Source organism: Acanthopagrus latus, chromosome 14 (assembly GCF_904848185.1).
Source record: "Acanthopagrus latus isolate v.2019 chromosome 14, fAcaLat1.1, whole genome shotgun sequence".
Taxonomy (NCBI): Eukaryota; Metazoa; Chordata; class Actinopteri; order Spariformes; family Sparidae; genus Acanthopagrus; species Acanthopagrus latus.
In genome coordinates, this window is record NC_051052.1 from 4,480,385 (window position 1) to 4,505,305 (window position 24,921).

General features: G+C 39.5%; 3 protein-coding genes across 6 annotated transcripts in view; 2 read left to right on the forward strand and 1 right to left on the reverse strand.

Annotated features, from left to right (window-relative positions):
* cmah (cytidine monophospho-N-acetylneuraminic acid hydroxylase) overlaps positions 1 to 8,590 on the forward strand; it is a 36,263-nt gene extending 27,673 nt beyond the window's left edge. For 2 of the 4 annotated variants that reach the window (XM_037121434.1, XM_037121432.1), the window contains 8 exons: positions 190 to 271; positions 351 to 488; positions 1,449 to 1,584; positions 1,720 to 1,863; positions 2,591 to 2,765; positions 3,780 to 3,896; positions 4,382 to 4,497; positions 4,681 to 8,590. In XM_037121434.1, coding sequence (XP_036977329.1) covers positions 190 to 271; positions 351 to 488; positions 1,449 to 1,584; positions 1,720 to 1,863; positions 2,591 to 2,765; positions 3,780 to 3,896; positions 4,382 to 4,497; positions 4,681 to 4,819 — 1,047 coding nt within the window. In that variant the 3' untranslated portion in view covers positions 4,820 to 8,590. Of the gene's footprint in view, positions 1 to 189; positions 272 to 350; positions 489 to 1,448; positions 1,585 to 1,719; positions 1,864 to 2,590; positions 3,669 to 3,779; positions 3,897 to 4,381; positions 4,498 to 4,680 lie in introns of those variants that run through there. The other 2 variants (XM_037121435.1, XR_005078858.1) reach the window with 2 other exon arrangements.
* Positions 8,591 to 12,070: 3,480 nt separating this feature from the next.
* On the forward strand, positions 12,071 to 17,429 carry glipr1a (GLI pathogenesis-related 1a). Its single transcript, XM_037122181.1, has 6 exons — positions 12,071 to 12,324; positions 13,142 to 13,390; positions 13,498 to 13,616; positions 15,645 to 15,724; positions 16,983 to 17,009; positions 17,136 to 17,429. The coding sequence occupies exons 1-6, from the start codon at positions 12,127 to 12,129 to the stop codon at positions 17,303 to 17,305; spliced, it is 843 nt and encodes a 280-aa protein (XP_036978076.1). The 5' UTR covers positions 12,071 to 12,126; the 3' UTR covers positions 17,306 to 17,429.
* A 540-nt stretch (positions 17,430 to 17,969) lies between these two features.
* On the reverse strand, positions 17,970 to 23,975 carry krr1 (KRR1 small subunit processome component homolog). Its single transcript, XM_037122180.1, has 10 exons — positions 23,838 to 23,975; positions 22,938 to 23,113; positions 21,748 to 21,882; positions 21,424 to 21,549; positions 20,901 to 20,984; positions 20,469 to 20,525; positions 19,804 to 19,974; positions 18,979 to 19,056; positions 18,585 to 18,681; positions 17,970 to 18,479 (listed from the first exon to the last, which is right to left on the reverse strand). The coding sequence occupies exons 1-10, from the start codon at positions 23,911 to 23,913 to the stop codon at positions 18,328 to 18,330; spliced, it is 1,152 nt and encodes a 383-aa protein (XP_036978075.1). The 5' UTR covers positions 23,914 to 23,975; the 3' UTR covers positions 17,970 to 18,327.
* Positions 23,976 to 24,921: the final 946 nt, after the last annotated feature.

The following is a 24,921-nucleotide window of genomic DNA, read 5'->3' on the forward strand; positions in this document are numbered from 1 at the left end:
GACTAATCTAATTTTGACATTATGAAGTATAAGGCCTTAGGTATTAGCATTATGCCTTTTTGAAATGTAAATATTTTCAAAAGGATATTTTGAAATTTAAACTCCTATAAATGAATAAAAATGAAAAAATTGTGCTAAAGCCAGTATAACAACACTCAAGTCACTACACTGTCCCTTGCTCTCTGTCAGATTGATGAACACCTGAGATTCATGATCCTGATGGATGGTGTACATCCCGAAATGGACACATGCATCATTGTCGAATATAAAGGTACATGCTTTTCAGTGACTCTCAAATTTTGAATTGCCATCACTAGAATGCGGTTGAGTAAAAACTTACATATTTCCAGGTCACATGATCCTGAACACCGTGGACTGCACCAGGCCCAATGGGGGCAGGCTACCACAGAAAGTGGACTTAATGATGAGTGACTTTGCTGGGGGGGCATCAGGATTCCCCATGACCTTCCATGGGGGGAAATACACTGGTGAGGCTCATTGCAGTGGTCAGGGATTTCATCTCACTGCACACTGCTGTTTGAATCCCTTATTTACATCATCATTTAAATTTTAAATTCCACAACTTGAGTCTATCATCACAGTCCTTTTATTTTTACTTTTAACTGAAACCAGCAAAAGATAAAGTTATATGCTAATGTTAGATTAAGGTTTGGTGCAAAATATACTAAAGAGTTTACACCTCAGTTTACAAGCACACCCACATTTAACAGGTTTCAGTTTACATTAAATAACATGATCATTTATTGTCAGGGAGCATTACAGACACAGTGTCTAACACCTTTTCTATTATATAATGTATATGCAGTTGCTTTTGATTTGTTAAATGTAGCTATGCCACATGTCCATGAATTTACTCTTTTAAGATTTAATATGTCAGATTTATGCATCAAAATGTCTCAAAAGGAGCAGGCTTTTTAAAAAAATATATGTTGTTGAGCTGTGTACTTGCATTGTCTCACATCTTTCCAACAATGTTCAAACCCATAAATATTTTGGCTACAGTACTTTTAGTCAAGGTAAGTGTCTAATTCATTTAGTTGGCTACAGCTTCCAGGAGGGAGTCTGACTGAGAAAGGAAGTCAGTGACCGTGACAAAACATAACGAATGAATAAAATGAAAACATTACCTAGACCAGGATCATTTGTGCCTGGGTCACATAGACAGATTTTGTTGGTTGTTTCAACAGTTAAGACAACAACTTCCATGATCCCAGCCACCTACATCCTCTCTTGTGATTGAGAGACCCCTCCTGGCTGAAATTACATTCTGTGTATTTAAATGTTGCTGCACACAATCCAGCTTTAGTCTGACCCAAAATGAAAGTCACAGCAAATTTTCTTACCAAATGTGGGTACACCTGTTGTCAGGTACATTGGATGTGTGCCACACTGCTAACATGAAGGTGGTGTCATATGTCCTTACCCAGATTCCTGGAAGGCAGACTTTATCAAGACTGAAAGGAAGAAGCTGCTGACTTACAAAGCTCAGCTGGTGAAGTCCCTGCAGCCCAGGATCTACTGCCCTTTCGCTGGCTATTTTGTGGAAGCTCATCCATCAGACAGGTAGAGTTTGTATACACAGTATATACAGACATACAGTTTATCTTGGAAAATAAACTACAATAATAAAAAAAAAAAGTGCTACTCTTCTGGGTCCTTCTAAACGTATGTGTGTCTCTCTACTGTGTATGTGTTCAGATACATTAAGGACACTAATATTAAAAACAGTGCACAGGACCTCAATACGCATATCACTAAGCTTGCACCTGATGTCATGACATGGACGCCCAAACCAGGCAGCGTGCTGGACCTCGGCCTCGCACTGAGAGACTCCACTAACAGGTTAAAAAAATCACCTCAAACATTGTGTCTCTGTGTGTATGTTTTTCCCCATGCCTGACAATGGAAAAGGAAACAGATGGTTTCCTCAGTCAGGACATTCCAACTAGATAAACCAAATACAGGTTTACACGGGTTTGTGTTCAAACAGACTGTTGGGTTTCCAACATCATTTCTATTGGTTATAATAACATTATATCATCACCACAATGAAGATACACAAGTAGACAGGGGATGAGACAAGTTGTCTAGCCAAGAATTTATCCAGATTATCTACACCACTTCATGTTGTAGCCATTAAAGCTGAGTTTGGTACGCTTCTCCAGCCACATTTGAAAATATCCAAATAATAAAATCCCACCTCCTCCATACAAGCCACCCCTTCAAAACACATATGTGATGTGTGTTAACAGCTTCTTCACTTACCCTATCCAGGAAGCATTAACTAATAATGTCTTGCTCACATGTTAGAAAACACCTAACATTTATGCGCACAGCAGACAGGTTCATATATACAGGTCCAAAACAACATTTGCTGGCTCATAATGTAAAACGGCTTTTTTCCCTCTCTGTTTAAGCTCAGTGCATTGTTTTCAAAAACAGACTACTAATTTTAGATTAAATTATAATAACCTGGATTCATCATTTAAAGTGCCAATGTGAATTGTTGTAAGATCTAAATGTCATGTTATGTGTGTAAATATTTCCTTTATTACACCACCAAACATAGTGAGGCCATCACAAATCCTCCAGCCAGTGCAAAAATCTACAAAGACAGTTGGGATTTCGCCCTCTATGTGGATGAACTGAACAGCGCCATCAGCTGTGAGATATTTAAACACCAAAGCTGGATCCAGTTTTATTACACCTGGGCTGGCTTTCAAAACTACAACCTTGTTCTGCGGGTAAATATACTTGACAAGCAAGAGCCTCTCTTCTTCTATGCCAGACCCTTCCGGCTTGTCCTTTGCTTCAACTTTGTGATCGCTGTAGCATTTTAATGAACTTTCCAGGTAGTGGCGTGGCACTCTCATCTCTCGTCTTCCCTCCGTATCCCCCTACTTTAAAGGCTGTAAAGAAAATGTCATATTGAAGGGTTTGGGAAAACGTTTCAAATTACAAAAAGACGACAGCCTTTCTAAGCTCATCGTCCATGCAAAGTAGCTTAGCTTAGTGTATTAACATGCTAACATTCACCAGTTAACACTAAGCATAAAGTACAGCTGAGACTGATGGGAATGTCATTATTTCTGCAGTTGTTTGGTCACAAAGGATTTGGGACCAATTGAAATGTTGACATTATTGTGGGGCTTCAGGAAAAGTCTGCAGATCACCACAGTTCTGACCCTGATAGCGAGTTTCACCTGCCATAAGCAGAGCATAGCATGGCCAGATGTCAGCCAAGACCCCACCAAATTAACCAGAACTGGCCCAAATCTGAGCCAAAGCTTGTTCTGTTCTGATACCAGGTATGTGGCCAGATTAACTAATCTGGTGTGGGCCAGATCTGGGCCGTAAAAATGTTGTTATCTGGGCAGGATTCATCCTGTGGGGACCGCAAACTTGTCCTACAAAATGTTATAGCAATTTATCAAATAGTTGTTGAGATATTTAATTCTCAACCAAAGTTGTGGACTGACTGACTGACCGAACAAATTTACCATCCCTATCAGAACAGAACAATTTTAGATAGCACATTTTGGCAATAAATCTACATTCAGATTTGTGCTCTGCCTTGTTTCCGCAGTGTCTCTTTACTTTGCTTCCAGCTTTGAGTGATCCTCCCTGGCTGCTCTCTGCTCTCCTGGGTATTCAACTTATTATGAAGTGAAAACCTTTTGCACTCGTCCTTTTTTTCTGTTGTCAACTTACAAGTGGATGATTAATGAAGTGTAACCTTCCTAACATGTGCACTCAAGGTCATTGAGACGGATGACAACTTTGAGCCACATCCTGATGGCTACGACTACTTGGTGGACTTTCTAGATCTGTCTTTCCCCACCAAGAGGCCAGACAGAGAGCACTCCTACATAGAGGTGAGACACTGTAACAACAACAACACACACAGATGTATAACAGGGCTGTTGGTAATATTCTAATGCGATTACTACTCAGTTGTTGTTTTTTTCAACAAAACGGTTGGAATGTTGTCATGTTGAGGCCCGATGGTGGTGCTATAGCAATGACCTTAACGCTTGGTATATCTGGACCAACCCCCTCCCCAAAAAAAAATAGTAACCAAACTTGGTGCATGAGTTTGGATGCTCGGTATGAGCTTCCCTGTGCAGGCTTGGATATTTTCCTACTCGCGGATGCCACAAATGTGAAAAAGTTTGTGTCTCATAATCAGTTTTCCGGTTTGAGTAAAAAATTGTACACATGTTCTACTGTCATTTCCATGTCATTGTATGCAGTGCTTAATTAATAACCATTGCTGGATAGGCTGGTTCTGTGAAAAATCTCTCTCTACCGGCTCCCTCTGTGCCTTGACTGAGCATGTGCCTTGGTTTGTTCCCTAAAGACAAAAAACAGGATTGGGGTGATGAGATACGTGGTGCTGCACGGCCGACTCTGGGATGACCTGTACATCGGCTTCCAGAACCGCATAAGCCGAGACCCGGATATCTACCACCACAAGTACTCATGTTTTATCACATATATCAAAGTCTCATATTTGCATAAAAATAATGGGCCCTTAGGGTGGCAACTCATAGTGACAACACAATACTGACAGATTGAACACAGTGTTTACTGTTGCTTCGAGTCATTGTGATGCCCACTTATTGTAAATGTACAAATATCTGTCCTGTTGGTGTCCAGGTTCTGGAACCACTTCCAGACAGAGCTCCCTGTTCGCGGGCCGGACTGGGAACAGTTCCTGGAGCAGGAGGGTTCCAACAAGGAGCCTGGCACACCAGAAGAGGAACCAGGCCAATGGTACTTCTGCGTGATGTTATGAATATGGATGATTCCTGTGTTAAGATCAAAGTACTGTTTGTAAATATTAATTTATAACTTAAATTCCAGTCTTGTTTGATCTGATATGACCAATAACTCATGGTGGGTCGCAAAATGTAGCAAGATATGTGTGTGTATCTTCCATTACTGAATTATCCTGCAGCCTTGATAACTGCTCATGTCACAGAAAAACAATTGTTGTTGCGTTGGAAATGTATGGGGTCAAAGAGCACAAATACCTACTTCAGTGTGCATAATGATTTATGATGTTACTGCTGTTATATGGCAGTATAGGTCAGGCCACTGCAATGGACCGGTACCTTGTTCAAGAGGCTCTGACTGTTATTGAAGAGAGGAACCCACCACCACCCCAAGCAAATACTGTGAGATGGCAGAAAATGTTGCAGCTTCTACAGTTGAAAAAATGTAAAATGGATGGGAATGGTGTTTAAGAGGTGAATCAGACAACATACAATGATACATAACTTTTTACATGACATACAAATGACCTGGTAAATGTATTTACTGCACATACGAGTATGGTTTCCCCCAGAATGCGAACCAGAGCACTTACTTCAGTCACAAGGTAGATGGTTTGTCCTTCTGCACATTTCTTTATGTGTAGACCAGATGGCAGACCTTCTCTAGCAAACTCTGCTGACACCTGCAACAGTGGATAGGGTTTCATTATTGATCACAACAGAATGGAGCTAAACTCATCGAAGCCAATTTACCAGCCGTATGTTGAATGAATTAGAAGTGACCAGTATACAAAAAAATCTGCAATGCTCCAAAAGTGAGAGGCTGGTTTTAATGAAGTTTAGTCTCAGAAGTTTAGTCTCAGAAGTAACCACAACTTGTTCTTACCCTCCAGATGGATGGTCTTCCTCCCAAAAGCCATGAAAGCGAGCAAGTTTTGAAAGACGTGTCAGAGAATGGCAGACAGAAACTAGGAGAGATTTTTTAAAAAAAAAAAAAATCATTTTCAGTATTTCAGAATCAGAATGTAAGACATGAGACAAAATGTAGAAGTTGACATTGCTGCTTGAAAATATGTTAACCTCTTAGATTACTTTTTTACCATTATTTTCAGAAGTCAGTGGGTCACATGACATGGAAGATATTGAGAAAAAAAACGTAATTTCTGAATATTAATATTCACATAAAATAGAAGAAGCACTAATATACAATAAAGAGCTGTGACTCATTCATCCAGTTTACTAATACAATTTGCTGCTGGTTTTAAGTCACTGGGTCACATGACATTGCATACAATTATTTTGCATTAATATAATTATGCCACTGGTGGCCGGTCATTATGTTTACCAACACCCGACCTGTCCCTTGCACAACCCCCACTTCCCAAAAAAAGACGGATTTGCATGATTTACGAGAGCCTCATTTTCAGGTTGGGAAAGATGGATTTCTGGATATATTGGGAAGAATCACACCCCTGCTCATATGTGCAGACAGGCCTGTGACAAATGCCCCCCACAATCTTACTTGTTTCCTTCACTGTAAAATCGGGAGAGCGACGGGGAGAAATTACTGACCGGGAGCATCAAGGGAGATGGGGTTAAAAATCAGGAGTCTTGAATAACTGAATAACTTGATGTTATAATTGAATAACTTGAATAATTGAATAACTTGATGTTTAACGGTTATAACTATAGCAGGCTAATGAGTTGGTGCTTGAATTAAATGATGAAGGCTGCAAAAATAAGGTAAGCTAGCTAAAATGTATTGCCAACTCGCTGCCACTTTTCCGTAATACGACAAGACATTTTAGAGTCTGGTCTGTTAGCAAAATTTCCAATGATACACAAATGAATAATACTTGTTTTGTCCCTGTGAGTGAAATACTTTTTCACCTGTTTGCTTCCTCTCACAAAGCCATTATTAGCTTTTTGCAGCCCAAGTCTTAGAGCGGTTGGCTAAGCCCTGCATGCTTTATAGAGAGGAGTGTCATCTTGTTCACCTGTTCAACACCAAGCCAATTTATTTTCTATTTTTCACCTGTAGAAGCTTTAACTTTCTTTTCTGTCTTATTTGCTTGTAAGTGGTGTTGGTGATGACCCAGGATTTAGGTAGCTTTTTATTTTGCCAAACACAGAACGTTTTTTTAATGAGGCACTGGTCCATTGCAGGGAAAATCAATAAATAAATAAAAAAATAAAACTCACTCACTGACCTTTTTTAATCACACACTACAATCTGACTTGGTCAATGGCACTTCAAGGGTGTAAATAACATCTTTTCAAATCAATCGGATTCTTTGATACAAGGAATTCTCTGTATATTGTTTTTCTTAATGAACTTACACAGTAATAGACACACACCTGTAGACCACCATAGGCACATTGGTTTTGCTGAAACTGAATTTTTTTGGGTGATTGTTGTTGTGATGAATCTCTCCAGCAGTCCTCTGTGCTCCAGTGAAGACGGCATGATTCTCACTGGAAATGATTCACTGTGATTTATTTTAACAAGTTATAACACTGTACTTGCAACTTTCATTAAGTAGAATTACAGAAGTCACATACACATTCTACACAATACTGCAGAAGTTGCATAAGCTTGCTTTATGTTCTAATTGACTGTTAAAGTCTGCACTGTGTTACAACAATAAGTCAACAGTGAGAAACAATGGAACAATTCATAATGCATTGTAGTAAATCAAGTGAAATTTGAATGGACATTGGAATGTTTTTTTCAAACAGAATGTGAAAGAAGCTTTGATGACTTATATGTATTGTGTTGACAAGCGTGCTCAGCGTGCTAACAATCCCATTCCAAAGCTCCATCTATGTCCTCCAAAATGAATACATATTCTTTGGTGGGATTTATTAAAGGGTGTTGTATAAGACTACATTAGTTTTAGCTAGGTGTGCCAATAATAACTGGCAGCTGGGGGCCGCTTTAAAATGAATTTGTCCGTCTTATTTCAGTGTGTGGTCCTGTTTCGGGCCCTGCTGCTGTGTTTGGATTTTGTATCAGTTTGCATTCATGTGGGTCAGAGGTCCCTATTTCAATTAACTGTATGAGAGGACTTTTATCTGAGTATATGCTCAATGTACGGCGATAGAGGAGGACACTGTGGTGACCTCTCAAATGTCCCCTGAATTATACTAAACCAAACTAAACACTTCTCTATGATGTGATGGTGATGATGTGATAATGTTGGAATTCCTGGTGCAAGACCCTAGTGAATCAGGTGAAGGAGCTTTACTTCAGGCTGCTTATAGAACATTTTGCAAAAACCAGGATATTCCTATATGTATTGGATGTCACCTAAGAAGTGCCCTTAATCCAGTGACCCCTAATGAAGAATGAGGGCGTCAGTAGTGAAGGATCACAGTATACAGTTGTTCAATACTACATCAGTTGTGTGTTAATCGTTATGTTAATCTTGTGTATTACTCATATATCAATAATAATCAATGGATACACGGTCAAGTTGAATACAGTGATGAAACTTTTCCTTGTGCAGATGTTAACAGCTTGGGGAAATATTGTTTGTATGACCGCAGACTGTGATTTTTGTGTCGGTCCAGTGTTCCCTTTTTTTAAATGAATGTAATGTCATGCAATGCAATGCTTTGATGTGGGAATTTGTGGGCATTTTTTATATTTACATGCACTGTCAAGGATTTTGTTGAAAACTCTTAGAAATGATCAAAAACAAAATGTAACACTTGTATGTTTAATGTCGTAATTACTTTATCGTGAATTTATTCATGGTGAGAATTAAATGTTCTATCAAACACCCCGATCAGCATTAGAAAACTTTTTTCTTCATGTTAACGACGCACATCCCATTATTGCCATTTTATTCTCAAAAATGGGATTGTCCCATATCATAAGGGCCAGGTGGCTCCAACCCTATAGGTTTGTTTGTCTTCCCAAACACCTCTGGATGGACTCCTCTTCACTGGGACCTCTTACCATTCACATGCTTCCAAACACACCATGCGGCAGCAATAGATAGGTCTGATATTACAGGTGTAAGACAATACACTTACTTCACATTCAGACCTGTGAGCTAAAACCTGTTAATTTCTTTCGAAATAGTTTTTGTTAGTGGCCAAATTCTTTAAATTCTGTCTGTTCCAGTGTCCGTTTTGAAAAAAAAATGTGTGAAGAAGTCAATGGGGAGAGACAATTTAGAACCCATTTGAATTGTGCCATGAACTGCATGTTTGTAGACTCAAACAGATAATTTTGCAGGTCAAGGAAGTTGCAGTCACAGACAATTAACAAGTGAAACCAAGCGCAGAAAAGAGAAGGGTCCAGTCTTTCATTGCAGGAAAATGGAGAGATGACAGGGTGCAGGTCCAGGGCGGCGGGTTCTTGACTGATGGTTGGGTTCAAAGCAATGTGGCAGGTAGATGAATACACTTTGTGAGTGACAAGAAATGAATGAGTAAAGATTATACTTGAAAAGAAAATAAGAGTGAAATAGAAGAAGAGAATAGAGACGTCGCTATGGCTTAAAAGTGGGATTTTGTCCACGGGAAAAGATACAACATGACTAAATCACTTATCATTCAAAAATAATTAAACGTGATTACGCATAAAACACACTTTATACAATATGCAGTAGAACCAAGGACTTAACAAAACATGTGAGAGACATTTTACTGGTAAACAACATAATTATTAAACACAGAGAGGAATCTTCTGTTCCAGTCCAAAGGGTGGGGCTGGTTTCCCCCAGACCTCAAACTCATTAAGCAATTAAACTTCGTCTTGACTTAACAATGACATCGAGAAACGTGGAAACATCAGTTTTACGGATATATCCTACAGTTTCATGATACATTTGAATTAAGAGGACGAGACTGTAGTTTATTAATTATTCAGAACTTACAGGAAAATCTGAATGAGTATAGAGACTGCAGTGGGATTGGGATGCAACAGGCACAAGAACAACACCCTCATAAATAAGGTTTCGACACATGAGGGGTGTACACATCAGATGTCATTGCCTAATTTACAACTGCTAAAGACACATTAAATCATAACAAATGTGTTAGAAAACAGTTCTCCTTCCTTCAGATGGGGAGAGAGAAGACTCTATCAGAGGGGGAAAGAACCAGATGTGGTTGTAAATTATTCGCTGTGAATTACGAAAAGACGTCTCCGGCGACATGTTTATAGCAAGAAAAACATCATCCTCCTGCTCGGTGGACAGATGAAGGGTCTGCCAGCAGGGCCGTAGCCAGGATTTTTGAAATACCGAGGTCAACATTCGACAGACAGCCCCCACACATGACGTCACGAGAGCCCAAAATTCAGATGGAGGGCAGGCGGTGAAGTAGCTGAGGACCTGCCGCCTGAAAAAATCCATATGTTTTGTTTAGTTCACGGCTGTTCCAATCGTTCTAGCCGAGAAAACGAAAACAGGTTTTATAGAATACTAAAGATTGTCCTTCATAAAGGTGGACAAAACCCCCAGAAAATCCTCCTGTATCTCAAAACTCTTCAGAAACGTGACGAATGCAAATAGATAACTGCTCTGTTCCACTCACATCTAATGTTTCATCAGCCAAAACATAGAAGTACTTTGCTCTGTTGATTTTCTGAACAATTGTTTCTAGAATGTCTGCCCCACAGCATGCAGTCAATTCATTTTGAATTGTCGGTGACATGTAGGTAGCATTCCGAGGTGCTGCATCAAGGTGCAATTTAAGTGTGTCATCAAACTTGGATTTCCAGTTAACAAAGTGTTGGAAGTTGCCATCCCCCTCGTGATCCTCTTCATTCCAATTGCCAGGCAGTGCAACATCTCTTTTTCCCAGATTTGTTAACACATCAAGGATTTTATGACAAAATGACACGGTTAGCCTGAACTTTGTCTGAGTAGGCCTGACTGATGACAGCATGTATGCTTTTCCTTTGTCCTTTGGACACACCTAGGAAATGTTCTGCCATCTCCATGATTTGAAATGATTCCCCTTTTCTCACCAACAGCATTCTCCCAGTCCCTCAACCCCTCCCTCTGGAATACAGCATTTGATCCTTTCTGTATATTAAACAAAACACACACACAGCAATGTGATGCATCCTCAGATGGGGAGTATCTCAACCAAGGGTATTTTTTTTTCACATGCATCTCACTGGTTCCTTCTCCTGCTCTTTCTCGCTCCTCTCCTCCCGTCTCTGTCCTCTTCAACCGCTTCATCTCTCTCTCCTGTCTCATCCGCTGTTGAATTTTTCAAATGAAAAGTCTTAAGTACGCTGCTGAGTCGTGATTACTATAATATGACCTAATATTTTAATGCCATGTTTAGTCACATTATTACTTATCCGTCCAAACGTCCAAATAATATTATTGATGGATAATTCATACTGTGACTGAGCATGGCCTTAAAATATTCTGATTCATTGCATGTCTTTTCATTTTTTTTAGCCTAGGCTACATTCACAGTAGGTTACAGGTTAGCATCTCAATCTGTTGCATCTGTAGGCTAGTTCATTACTTTTCTCATTCTCTTAGCTGATTACAATTCTCACCTTTCCTCCTCTTTGCCTGATCATCCTCTGCCATTCTTGCTGCGACAAATTTTAACTTGGAGAGATGCGGCATCTTACCACTACATTGCATCTTTGCTCTGATTCACTGTCGTTCTAAAAATAGACCTGCAGTCACATCGCGACCGTGTGAACTTTTGGTTTTAAGGAAACGAAACGGAAGGAAAGGAAAAAAAAATACAGAGGACATGACCTCGGTGCCCTCAATGGCAGTTTGGGTCAAAGGCAATCACGGCCGAACAGGACGTCTTTGAGATGCAGAGACGAGAGGACAAGTTCCTACGGTTTGGACAAGGAGCCATTCCATATGACCTGAAAGGTGCGATTACAGGCACAGGCCAAAGCACAGAAATATTTAAAACCTTGACCTCACAATGGTGCGAGTAAAACAGCAAGAGGAAAAGATTACTGTCCGAACCAAATTTCATGGCTGTCCACCAGGTGGTTGTGAACCTTTACTCAAAATGTCGGCCACTGGAGACTGACTTTGCCATCTGATGCTGCTAAAATGGCTAATGGCGAATAATGCTGGCTCCTCTTCTCTCCAGTGCTTTAACACTTGTTTGTTTGACACTCAGCTCACTTTAGCAACTTTTCAGCGCTCATGGCGCGGGAAATGTCACGATCCTAACGCTTTCTGTTTTGAGAAGTGACGTCTTATCCTACAGTCTGAGTATCTAACGTCTCAAAAACAGCACTTACATCCTGTTCCTCTTCAGGGCGTAGTTTCCTGTCAGTTTGACGCGTGAGAGATTATTTGACACGCCACAAGTTATGTGCATTCCTTGGCGGCTTGGAGGCATGGGGAGCATGGTTTGGATGTCACTGTGGGCCTGGATGATCCTGGACTCAGGGGTGTGTTCAGCGTCCCTGCCAGAAATCACTGACGGGAACTTCATTGAAGAGTGTGTGAGGGAACACAACAGGGCGCGGTCCTCTGTCAGCCCAGCTGCAAGCAATATGCTGTACATGGTAGGCATGGCACATCCATTTTTCACTGTCTTTTCCACTTTCATAAACAAATGATGCATGCAGTGTTAAAACTAGGGATTAAAAATGATGTGACAGCCGAATGGGTGCAGCACTGTCGTAACACCACGGCGCTGTTGTGTAATTATCAGCGGTTTTAAAAAAAAAAAAAACCTCTCTTATGTTTATTTTGTCAGCTTTCAAATGTTCAGTCAAAAAATAATGACACACCCCGATTAATATCCTGCTCAGCCAACAGCTTTCCTGCCGATACAAGTAGATATCTGAAAAGGTCCGAACACATTACGAAACAAACGCTCGCTTAACTTTTGTGGAGTCGGGCCGGTCAGATAGTTTTGGTTGTATTTGTGAAGTGTATTTTTTTTTTTTTTCTCTCACTTCTCTCAAATTCAAATTCTAGCGTGAAACATTCTGTGCTCTGTGATAACACATTCTAAAATGTTTCACATTAAAAAGCACTAACTTGTATTGTTATACCAAAGGAACCATTTGTTATAATCGCGATAAACATTTCTCTTGTGTACTTGAACGCTTAGATTATCTTCAAATATTTCATGGTATAACAAGATGAGTGCCATAAGTTTAGTGTTTAAACGAGAAAAGCTTCTTGTTCAGATGATGTAATAACGTGAAAGCACCTTGTTGTGACAACATATTTCACATCATGACAAGATGTGAATGCATGTTTGAATTACTCTAAGTCGCTTTGGACGAAAGCGTCTGCCAAATGTCATTATAAAAGCTTCATATTCTCCATTATAATTCTTTCTTTTTTTTTCTTTTATCTCTGCTCGATCAGACATGGGATGCGGGCTTGGCCATCACTGCAAGAGCGTGGGCAAGCAAATGTTTGTTTGAACACAACATCTACCTCCGCGACGCCCGTCGCGTGCACCCCGACTTCCGCTCTGTGGGAGAAAACCTGTGGGCGGGCTCCCCACCAGCCTCTTTCGACGTGACGCGTGCCGTGAAAAAATGGGTGGATGAGAAACAACACTACGACTTCAACCTCAACAGGTGCACAGGCGTCTGCGGCCACTACACACAGGTGTGCGCACTTTTCTTCGCTTCCACGCTTCTGCTCACCGTGAGGCCGGTAACACAGAGGATGTTTCTTATCCAGTCTGCGTCGCTCACTTGCTTCTCTGTTTCTAGGTGGTGTGGGCGAGCAGCTACAAGGTTGGCTGCGCCGCCCAGCTGTGCCCCAGTGGTGTCAAAAGCACTGGTTTTGCTGCAAAGGAGGGCGTCATTTTTGTTTGCAACTATGCGCCAGGGTAAGTTGACTGCAACAACAAATACGCTGCAAGTTTATGATCTTATATTTCCTCTAACAGTATGAGATTTTAATGGTACAATCCTCTAAAGATATGTCACGGTTTCATGGTCTGTGGTATCACACTATTATTATTATTATTATTATTATTATTATTATTATTATTATTATTATTAATAATAATAATAATAATAGTAATAGTAATAATAATAATAATAGTAATAAAGTATTATATCCAAACAGGCATTAAGAATTACATAAACGTATAATGTGTATATACGTGTATACATATTATATATTATTATTATTATTATTATTATTATTATTATTATTATTATTATTATTATTTCTTTATTCATTTATTTGTTTTTATTTTTTCACAGTATTGGATTCTAATGTTATAGATAAGATGTTAGATAACATTAGAATCCAACACTGTACAAATATTATTATTATTAATATTATTATTAATATTATTAATAATAATAATAATAATAATAATAATAATAATAATAATAATAATAAAGTATTATATCCAAACAGGCATTAAGAATTACATAAACTTATAATGTGTGTGTGTATATATATATATATATATATATATATATATATATATATATATATATATATATATATATATATATATATATATATATACATTAGAATCCAATACTGTAGATCAGCAAATGGGCTGTTTTTTCACACCATTTTCTCCACTCATGGCGGCCTGGATGCTTCGATACTGTTGTGCAGGTGCAGTTCAGGTTGCGATTCGTATAAACACAGGGAATCTGGAAATGTTTGATTATTTCACCGCTTACCAACTGATCCGCAGCTGAAAAGTGAAGAACGCGGGAGACATCGGGCCATATTTTAAAGTTAGCCAACATTTGACATTTGCATTCAACCACCTCCTAGCTAACGTTTCCATTTGTGTTTCATTCCCAAGCTTATGATGTGTTTGTTGATATGTCAGAGTCATATCACATCACATTGTGTTGCACAAATCAAACAGTAACGTAAGCTGGGAAGTGACTGAATGCTGACGGGTTATTAAATGTTATTTAACCTTAAATTTTGGTCCCTCAGTATTGTCATTTCAGTTGCTGATCAGTCAGTTAGCAGTGATAAGTGTACGTGGTGTTCATTCATGCCAGTTGCAACACAGCCTGCGTCTGCAGCCTGAGCTGTGGGTTTGAAGTTGGGCACGGTTTCAGCTCAGTTTCCGTGTGACAAAGGGGAAGTAGCCTGCAACGCTGTTCACCGCAACCACTGAGCAAAGTTCAGCAGCAGAAGCACAAAGCTGGCAGTGCTCTATGTTTTTCCCAACAACAACAAATGGCAAATGATCAAACCCAGTGATGTATTCTACCAGCAATAGTCCCCAGTACATACATTTGATTAAAACTACCGGACTGGCTGTTACAGCAAATTCACAAGGGTTCCTAACAGAAGGAATCCAAATTTGTAGGTTGGTTTTCAAGATATGTCTCCGGTGGGAACTGACCGGCTTGGAGCTGAGTGCCATAGAGCAGAGTAGCGAAGACAGACTCAACACATTGTTGGTTTGGGTCTTTGTTGACAGTAAGAAACATGGAACAATGGCAGCCTTATCCCTTAAGTAAACAAAGTGACAGGTAAAGGCTGCAAGCAAGTTCTACATTTGCAAATTACTGGGGAGGGGGGAAAAAATAAGGGCGTTAGGAAAAATGACCGTAGAACGAGCAAAGCTTTCAAATCAAATCAATTTTAATCATACAGCCCAAAATCACAATCACATTGTCTCATTGGGCTTTGCGATCTGTACAGCGAACGTCATCCTCTGTCGACTGAAGAGCTTGAAATGTAAGGGGAGGGGAGAAACGTCAGGAAGTTCCACAGAGGACAGACAGACGTGCAAAAGATGCCACATGTACATAACAAAATCACAATACAAGTTGCACTGACAGAATACCTGTATTATAATAATATAATAACCTTTGCTACCTATAATATGATAAACTGATTTAACTTCCTTGTTCTCGCGCAGGGGTAACATAGTCGGAAGGAAACCATATCAGTATGGATCATGCTCTGAATGCGACGGCACCTGTGAGGGGAATCTCTGCCGTGAGTGTGGAGTTTCTTTTTTTAAAGACGCGATGAGTCCTTCATCTCCTGACTTTTGAATTAAGATTTAGTCTTCACACAAACTGCATTTAAGTCTCGGCTTTATGCTGCATCTGAGAATTCAGAGAAGCTAGAACTGAGAACATGGACGTGTGTGGTCACTGGTCGTGACGACAATTTTAACAAGGCACTTTACAAAAACATGAGAAATTAATTTAGAAAACACTTAGAATACTTCAACATGTGTGAATGTCAGCAGCTCTTATGCGCTGTGGTGGAAAGTAATTAAATAGATTTACGTTAATGTATTGTACTTAAGTACACTTTTGTACTACATTTGCCTTACTGCAGCTTTAGGTTGGAGAATTATTCTAATAATACAAAATAATAATAATAATAATAATAATAATAATAATAATAATAATAATAATTTTATTATAGATTAAAATAAAACATTATCTCTCAGGGAAACTCAGCAGCTGCAACACAAAACGTACTGAGAGACTTTGAACTGGTTAGTAAATCGCCTCAGTTTAATGCTGATGTCTCTGTATGAGCTACATAAGCTAACAAGGTCACCACAGCAATGACTGGCAATGTCTATATAACTACTATAGTTATTCTTAATGACCGTCACCTGGTCACATTCACACTTATCCAGGTGAGATCAATCACTTTAAAGAATTTAAATTATGTTTGTTTTTTTATAGCGGTGAAATAGGAAATAAGCTTCAGTAAAGCCTACCTTGTCTCATCATCGCTGTTGTTTGTCCAAAGCATCACTGGGATCAACAAGAAAATTAAGTTTCTAGTATCTTGTAAGTTTCTTATAGTTACGATCAATGCATCAATAATTAAATCTTATAGTTACGATTAATGCATCAATAATTAAATTCCAATAACATCATACAGATCAGAGGTCACCAACACGGTGCCCACAGGCACCAGGTAGCCCCCAATGACCATAAGAGTAGCCCTTATGAAAACTGATTATTGATATTATAACATTAATAATTATTGTGAGAAATCATTAATGTGATCAATGCCTTCACATAGATGAGTATCATTAATCATTAATAATCGTGTATAGCTAAAGGCAAACTGATGATGATGATGTAGATCTGAATGTCTGTGATCTGAAATTCTCCTTAGTTTACCTTTTGTATTTTCAGTATAATTAATGCAAGGCGTGTCTATTTTTACTACAGGATGTGTGCACTTCTTGCCCCTTTGGTAAAGTGTCTCAATGTCTTTGCAGGTAATCCAGAACGAGATTCACAGAAAAGTAAGTGATGTCACATGACCTGTAGAATAGAACCTGAAGCGGCAGTGATGTACTGCGTATGACGTCTTGCGATGTGAAACTGTTCATAAGCAAACCACTCAGCCTTGACTTCATTCATGTTTACAGGCTACAGCTGGACCCCAGACTGGGATCATGCCGGGGTTAACACTGGCAAAGCGGCCGATCGCTCCAGCTACGTGGCTGTTCTGGTTGTCCGGCCCATTGCCCTCATCGCCACCTTCACTGCCGCGTATGCAGTCCGCCACTTTTACCCCGACGTCTTCTGCTACGAATAGACCAGAGTGACGACCCGGAAGACATGGACATACTCAGCCGGTGCTAACATGGAGATTCGAGTTTAATATATTTCTTGTCTATACAAAGCTTGGGTCTTACATAAATCCTCAAACAGTACATGGATTCTGTCGGAGAAGCTTCTTTGTAGGTACGCAAGTAATGGTGCCAGCCACAGGTTAAAGTCATCGGGCAGAAACACAGGCTTGGAAGCTATTAAATTCATTTAACAGCACAGTGGTGTGCATCCACAGTTACCACAGAAGGTTAAAGCTGGACTCATCATTATTTTGGGACAGAAATTAATTTGCCAAATGAGTATGTGAAATGCACATAGTGATGAACACTACAGACAATAATCTCTACAGTTCCTCTCAGTTCTATGGAGCATTTTAGCGTTTTTAAGCTCACTGTTTTGGTTAGCATCTAGCTTGTGATTGTACAGTGGTCTGGCAGCTAAAGAGGCAGATTTTTTGAGTTGTTGGGGTGCAAACAAAAAAAAAAAAATCTGACTTCCATACAGACAAGAACCCAACTTAAGCGAAATCAATTGTTTAATATTTTCACCATATCAATTTTGATTGGTGAAAATATGTCAGCACTTTAACAAAAGGTACAGTTCTGCAAAACCATTAGTTAATAAGACAAACATGCAAAAATAAGAACCAGGTTGTTAAAAATCTTCCTTTAATTGTTCCATGTCCATTTGACTGAGTCTGCCTCCTCCTGTACACACATCAGTCCTAAAGAAGGAGATCATATATTTTGGAAGGTATAAATATTGACCGGACAAAATGTGGACAATAGTTAGAAAAAGACAAATGAGGCAGACGAGAAAAATGACATCACTCAGTGGCGGTCTGTTCATCGGAGAGACTATATGATGAATGTTCATGACAGTCTGTGATCCGAACACACACTGTATGTTGGATGTCAAATCTTCCCGTGTCCTTACAGAGTCCTTACTCTGTCCAGTGGGACAGTTCAGCAAACACCACATTACAGTGCTGATGTAACTGTGCGCTTAGCCTTTGCTTTTTGCCTTGTTCTTTTTCTTCTTGTCTGTGGTGCTGCTGGCGGGAGCTGGGTTCACTGGTGGAGCACCCAGTTTCTTGGTTTTGGCTCTCTTCACTTTCTCCTTGATGGCCTCGATGTCCAGCTTGCCTTCTGTGGGAGCTGTGACAGAAACAAGTTCAACAAGGATGAGACGGAGATTAGCTGCAGTGTTACAGTGCAGAGTTTGTTTAGCTCTCAGGTTGAGGCCATTTCCTTTTGTCCTACCTTTAGTGGATTTCTTCATTAAAGGCTTCTCTTTAGGTGGAATGAAAGCTTTGTTCCGTTCTTCCTGTTTCTTTGTCAGTGCTTCTGCTTGTTTCACCTGAGAAAGAGGAACAGTGACAGTCACAGTTTTTAGAATATAACAGCCATTCCAGCTGGGTGCATCAGTGTAGTATTTTACAGAAACTCTGCAGTTACAGGAAGACTTTTATATTGCTACTGGGATTAAGTTGTGCTAATCAAACCATTACTGAATTAAACTGTAACCAAGCAATAAAAGAAAAGAAGGGGAATAAATGTCTCCTGCTGGCCTGAAGGCATCTGGACTTCATTACTGTACGATCGCTCATATACAGACACCTCAGGCCAGCAGGAGATGAATCCACTCTGTGCTCACCTTGATCTCCTCCATCTTCTTCCTCTTTTTCACACTTTCACGCAGGAAGAATTCTCCGGTAGCCAGCTCCTTGTCAACCTATAAGAGATGACCCACCGAGTTTACATCAATGTTAAAATGCTTCCAAGTACTGAGAACTCTCACAGCAATTCAAAATCACACCGAGACAATCAGACTGCACCACCAGAGGACCAGATGAAACCGAATGCCCCACTATGTGCTGGATGTAAAGGTGCAGAAAGCTTCTTGAAGGAATTATTAGAATCAAATATGTCAGAGATTTTCCAGATTTCATTTTTTCACTATTTGTAGGCTCACTGTCTGTTTTGTGCGTACGTCTGAGGGACAAAAGAGGACTTTGACCGGTTGGAAACCATGTTTTCCACAAATGGCTTAATTAAATCATCATAATCGTACATAGAATTGTAGAATACATTTTACAAATCTGAAGCGTCCCTTTGATTATGTCATTATGGGGGTCCTGCCATTTAACATCTGTAGGATAAAGGACAATTATGATAACTATGTCGGTCTACCCTTTACTGGTATAATTATAATACCTGACTATGTAACATATTGAGAATGGCTTACAAATATGTAATATGTAGTTGTGTATTTGTCTGTCAGCTTTGTTTTTTAAATGTGTAACTAAATACATAAAAAAGAAATCAATGTTAAAATGAAAAGCTGCGATCTAAAATGTGTCTCAATAGCAAGTTTAAACATTGAGAAAACATTTGAGTTTTTTTCCTTGTTAATTAAATTCATATCAAACTGACGTCACTGTGTTCTCCACACGCTGACTATGTTCTCCATCAAACTGACCTGGCTCTCCGGCTGTGCTGGAGGGAATGGTGTGTACTCCCTCTTCACGGTCTTCTTCTTCGGTTCGCGGCGCTTGGCCAGGTTCTTGTGGCGGAACTTGGGCAGGAAGCGTTCCCAGCTCTGCATCCGCAGCTCGGGGTCTTTGGACAGCTCCCGTTTGATCATCAGTGTCTGATGGTTCCAGCAGTCAGAATATAGAGTGGGTTGGGGTTGGTTGGGGTGTAATTAACCAAAAAAAAAGTGACAAATGTATAGTTTTATTACCACCAGCTATCCATACTGTATCACATTGATTTGTTATTATTAGCTGTGACATTTGAAACTTTTAAAATGATCACCTTAAACTGAATCCCTGCCTGGTAAACTGACACAATGGATTTTTCTCGGTTGACTTTTCATGGTTTACCAGACTGACAGTAGTTACAGTCCTCCTTTAAACACAGTTAGTACTGTGGAGTATCTGGGACTCTTTCATGCCCTCAGCTCCAGGTTGAGCCAACCTTGGCTTACAAACCCAGAGAGATTTAACTCAGTCAGGAGATCAAGAACAAGGATGGAAAACATCTTCATTGGGCATGAATGCAGCTTGACCGCAGCTTGAACAAACATTTCAGCCTATCCAGTTCTGTAGATTTGTTGGCTTCCTGTCAGCAGTTCAAACATACCTTGATGTTGTAGATGGGGTGAATGTTCTTCATTGTGTCCATCACCACTTTGCGCACCTGAACAACAGAGAAAGAGACAAGAGAAGAAAATGTATCAAATGCCTTGTTAGTGTATTTTAATTTGAGTCATCAGGCTTATTTAGATAAGCCTCTTAGAAAAAGGGGGTTAGAAAATTAAATCAACATAAAGGAATGGAAATGAAGTGGCATGGAATAAAACCGTCACTTATTATAATATCAGAATTGACCCTTTTCAAAAGTCTATTGAAAAGGGTCATTCAGAAACAAACCAATTATGAAATAAATATGAAGTCCTACAGAGAAAATGAAATAATGTAAAATTTAGAGTTAAACTTGTGTGTTATTATTTACTTAATAACTACTTGTTCTTTATATGTCCTACATATGAACATATGGCGCCTCTGACATTACCTCCTTCAGACCGCTGAAGGGCCCCACGGCCGACACCGTGTTGCCCTGCACCATCACATAGCAGTTGGTCAGCAACTCCAATGCCTGGAAAAGGGGGCAGCAGAAAAAATTAAAGAATTTCATTCCTCATCATTTTTTTAAAACAGTGACGCTACACTATTCCGATGATACAAACACTGAGACACTGTGGCTGATAGAGGCAATGCTGCCACCTCGTGACATTTATCCCAAATTGCACCATAACAACCACAGACAGACGGAGCCCATTGAACACAGTCCTGAGGCTTCGTTCACAATGTAGAGCTCAATGTAATTCAATTCAGACATTGCCCTTATAGCCTACATTAAACTGTGTGGTCACTGCTCACTTGTCAGCCTCGTAATGGAAGTAATTACGAGAGATAACAGTCAAACATTCTATCAGTAGACACCAATGAACGTAAATCGGTATCTGAGAAAACGTCTGCTCCCAGGTCCGTCTGAGATGTGCTGAATGAAAGCTGGATGTTGGTGTGTGACTCACTTTTAGGGTGGAGCCCTTGGGGCCAATCAGCCGCTGTCTTCGTTTCACAAACCGCTCTCTGTTCCTCACCAGGGTGCCGATTTTGATAATGTCGCACGCCATGTCATCCTGTAATATCCGCACAGCCTGGAAGCAAGAAACAGTATGAACAGCAAAGTAAAACAACAGCATCACTCGTGTGTTTGGCACTGCTACCACCAGATGTCAAGAGTTTTTCAGAAACAACAGGAGCCACCTCCACGAAACAGGTGAACAAAACAGACAGTCAACCAACCACACTGCACATGACAGCAGCTTCCTGTATGTGAGCACAGAGATCGTTACCTGTTCAAATGGGACACTCCTGGCCAGCAGCTTGATGAGATCTCTGGCTCTCACGATGGCATATGGGTCAAACGTTTTCTTCGTGGTGCAAACTGTGATGCTTCCCTCGATCAGGTCCAGAGAGGTTTTGATGTGCTGAGAAGAACAAAAAAAAAATACAGCAAACCCCCACCACAAATAAAAAAACAGGTTAACAAGACGGGAACTCCAAATGGTGCAATCTCAACTAACCTGAAAAGCACAGGTCTGTGATTCAGTCTGAGGTGGCGATGTAATTGAGTTTAGTGCACATACTGAAGTTTTGGGGTCAAAAATAGACTTTTAAATATATATTTAAGCTTTTATAATTTGTTTCAATACGAGACCGTCAACGATACTTTAATCACAATAAATATCCTTCATCTCGCATGTCATCATCCAGCAGCAATAATATTATTTATTTATAATTAGTTATCAATCAAAAGATCAACTGATTATTTAACTCAAGTCAGTTATCAAGTAAAAATTGAAAAACCTGCTGACAGAACTTAATGCTAAGTTTCACTTTTCTGTTTCCAAATGACTACATGTCTTGCAATTTCTTTCAATGAACAAAACATATTTACAAAACTAAACATAATAAAGATGCCCTGAAAGACAGAAGAGTTAACTATTTAACTTGGTGCATGTGTCTGTGGATTTATATTTTGCTTCTGACAGGTCAAATATCCTTCACCCCCATACAACTATCTCTTCAAAAGTTAATGAACTTGCTTATTCCATTTTACTGAGCAGCATCATCTTGGATTTCAATGACGTTACATCTCTGTGAATAACATTTGCTAACCTGACTGGTAGCTGAAAAGAAATGCAGCGCTAATCAGGCTAATATGTTTTCTGTTTATATCTGTGGAAATTCTATGACCCAAACGAGCAAAAAACAGCTTGAGCCACATAGTCCTACTCTTCTAAGCCTAACTTCTGCAGTGAAACCAAAAGTCACAATAACTGCCAATATATACTAATTTATTAAGAGTTGATCGTTTTTGCTTAGCATGCTTCACAATCCAATAAAATCCAATTGCAGGAGACCCATGAATATGCTAAAATGTTGTTGCCAATAAAACTGATTAAAATCCAGACATGTTATGTCTGTTTTGAGCAGGTCTCGTTTCAGGATAAAGCTTCGGCTGGTAAATCGGTGAACTCACTGCCTCTCCCAAGGCCTTCTCCACAAGCGGCCAGCACTCTTTCAGATAGGCTTCTCTGTACTTGGGGAAGAGGGTGGCGAAGCTGCTCTCGTCCAGCAGGCCACGGGGGTTGTCGTCCTTGGTGAACGCGGGCTCTTTCCATCCATCGGGAACAGTCAGGAGTTCCGATTCGTCCACTGTGTGAAACAGACATTGGAAGTTTACTTCATACATCTCCTCTGAAACAATGACAGGGATGTGAACATTTCCGTATGGCCATAAACACCGTTGAGCAGGTCCAGGAAATCCAGCACTCTGTTGGAATGTGGTTTGTTTGTTTTTCATTTAGGAGTGCACCTGTCTTATTATCAGGACACTAGAGTTTGTTTATGTGGCACTATTAACCGAGAGGCTACTTTTAGGTACACTGAACTACAACTGAACTGAACTCCTTTACAGACTTAAGGAGGAGGAAAGGGGCGGGACAGGCATCTAATATGCGACCAGCTGTATATTTGCAGTGTCCGAACACAGCAAAGCGACGAGTGTCTGATATTTCCACCATTTATACACAGAGAGCACCTGGTGAGTAAAGAGTTTACAACAGTGGTTTGGGTTGTGACCTACACTTCTTGAAACGCTTGCACTGAAAAATAACATTTAGACAAACATAATGTACACTTTTATTTTCCTGATTGTATTTCTTAGTGCGAACTCGAACCAAAGCGAACGTTTTGAATTAAACGCTCCACAAACGTTTCCTCCCCTCCACAGCTCACATGCTAACTTAAAGAAAATACATGCGTGCCTTACTCACATGTAAACACGTCTATTCCCCCGCCAAAATTAAGGTCTTCTTCACAGAGAAGGATTAATGGGCTGTAAATTAGCAATGTTAAACTCTGTAACTTCTTCACTCACCTTGGTTTTTCGTCTTTTTCGATTTTTTCCCAGTTTGTGCATCACTCACGCCGTCTCCCGTCGTGGAAGACGCCATTGTTGTTGAGCAGAAGCGGAAGTGACGCAGACGCTCTTCTTCGTGGCATCCCGTGAATGAATGTAGGCTACTAAGAAGAACATATCATTGACCTGATATGAGTTATATTGATACTCTATATATGATTTATATATATTTTCATATTCTCTGATATATAAATCTATCTATCTATCTATCTATCTATCTATCTATCTATCTATCTATCTATCTATGAATCATATTGATACTCTACATGATTTATATATTTTTAATTTTCTCTGATATATAAATGTATCTATTACATATATGGATGGATATATATGATTTATATTCTTTTCATATTCTCTGATATATAAATGTATATATAATATATATATGAACATATTGATACTCTACATGATTTATATATTTTTAATTTTCTCTGATATATAAACGTATCTATAATGTGTGTGTCTGTGTGTGTGTGTGTAATTATATATATATATATATATATATATATATATATATATATATATAGATATAGAGATAGATATATATATATAGATATATATATATATATATATATATATATATATATATATATATATATATATAGATATATAGAGAGAGAGAGAGAGAGAGAGAGAGAGAGAGAGAGAGAGAGAGAGAACCTATATGATTTCTGTTGTGTTTATAGTGTTTGCAAAATACCTATCATACATAACATATATCATACATCAGAATATTCTATTACTGTTAATCCATTTATAATGAATAAAATACGCCGGCCCATGTGTCCTGTGTCATAGCTATAATGTATGACGTTTACAGCAAAAAAACCAACAAAACAAAACAAAAAACGCGTGAAAATCAGTTTATATATCAGAGTTACGATTGATTAAATGCGCTGACACCTAATCGCGCCTGCTGAACAGATTACACTGAGTGGAACGGGTGACCGCCCCAAGATGGCCGCCCCAATTCTCATCAGCGCCAACAGGCAGCAGCGTTCGACGCGGCGTCTACTCTTTATATGTCTATGCTCTGAAC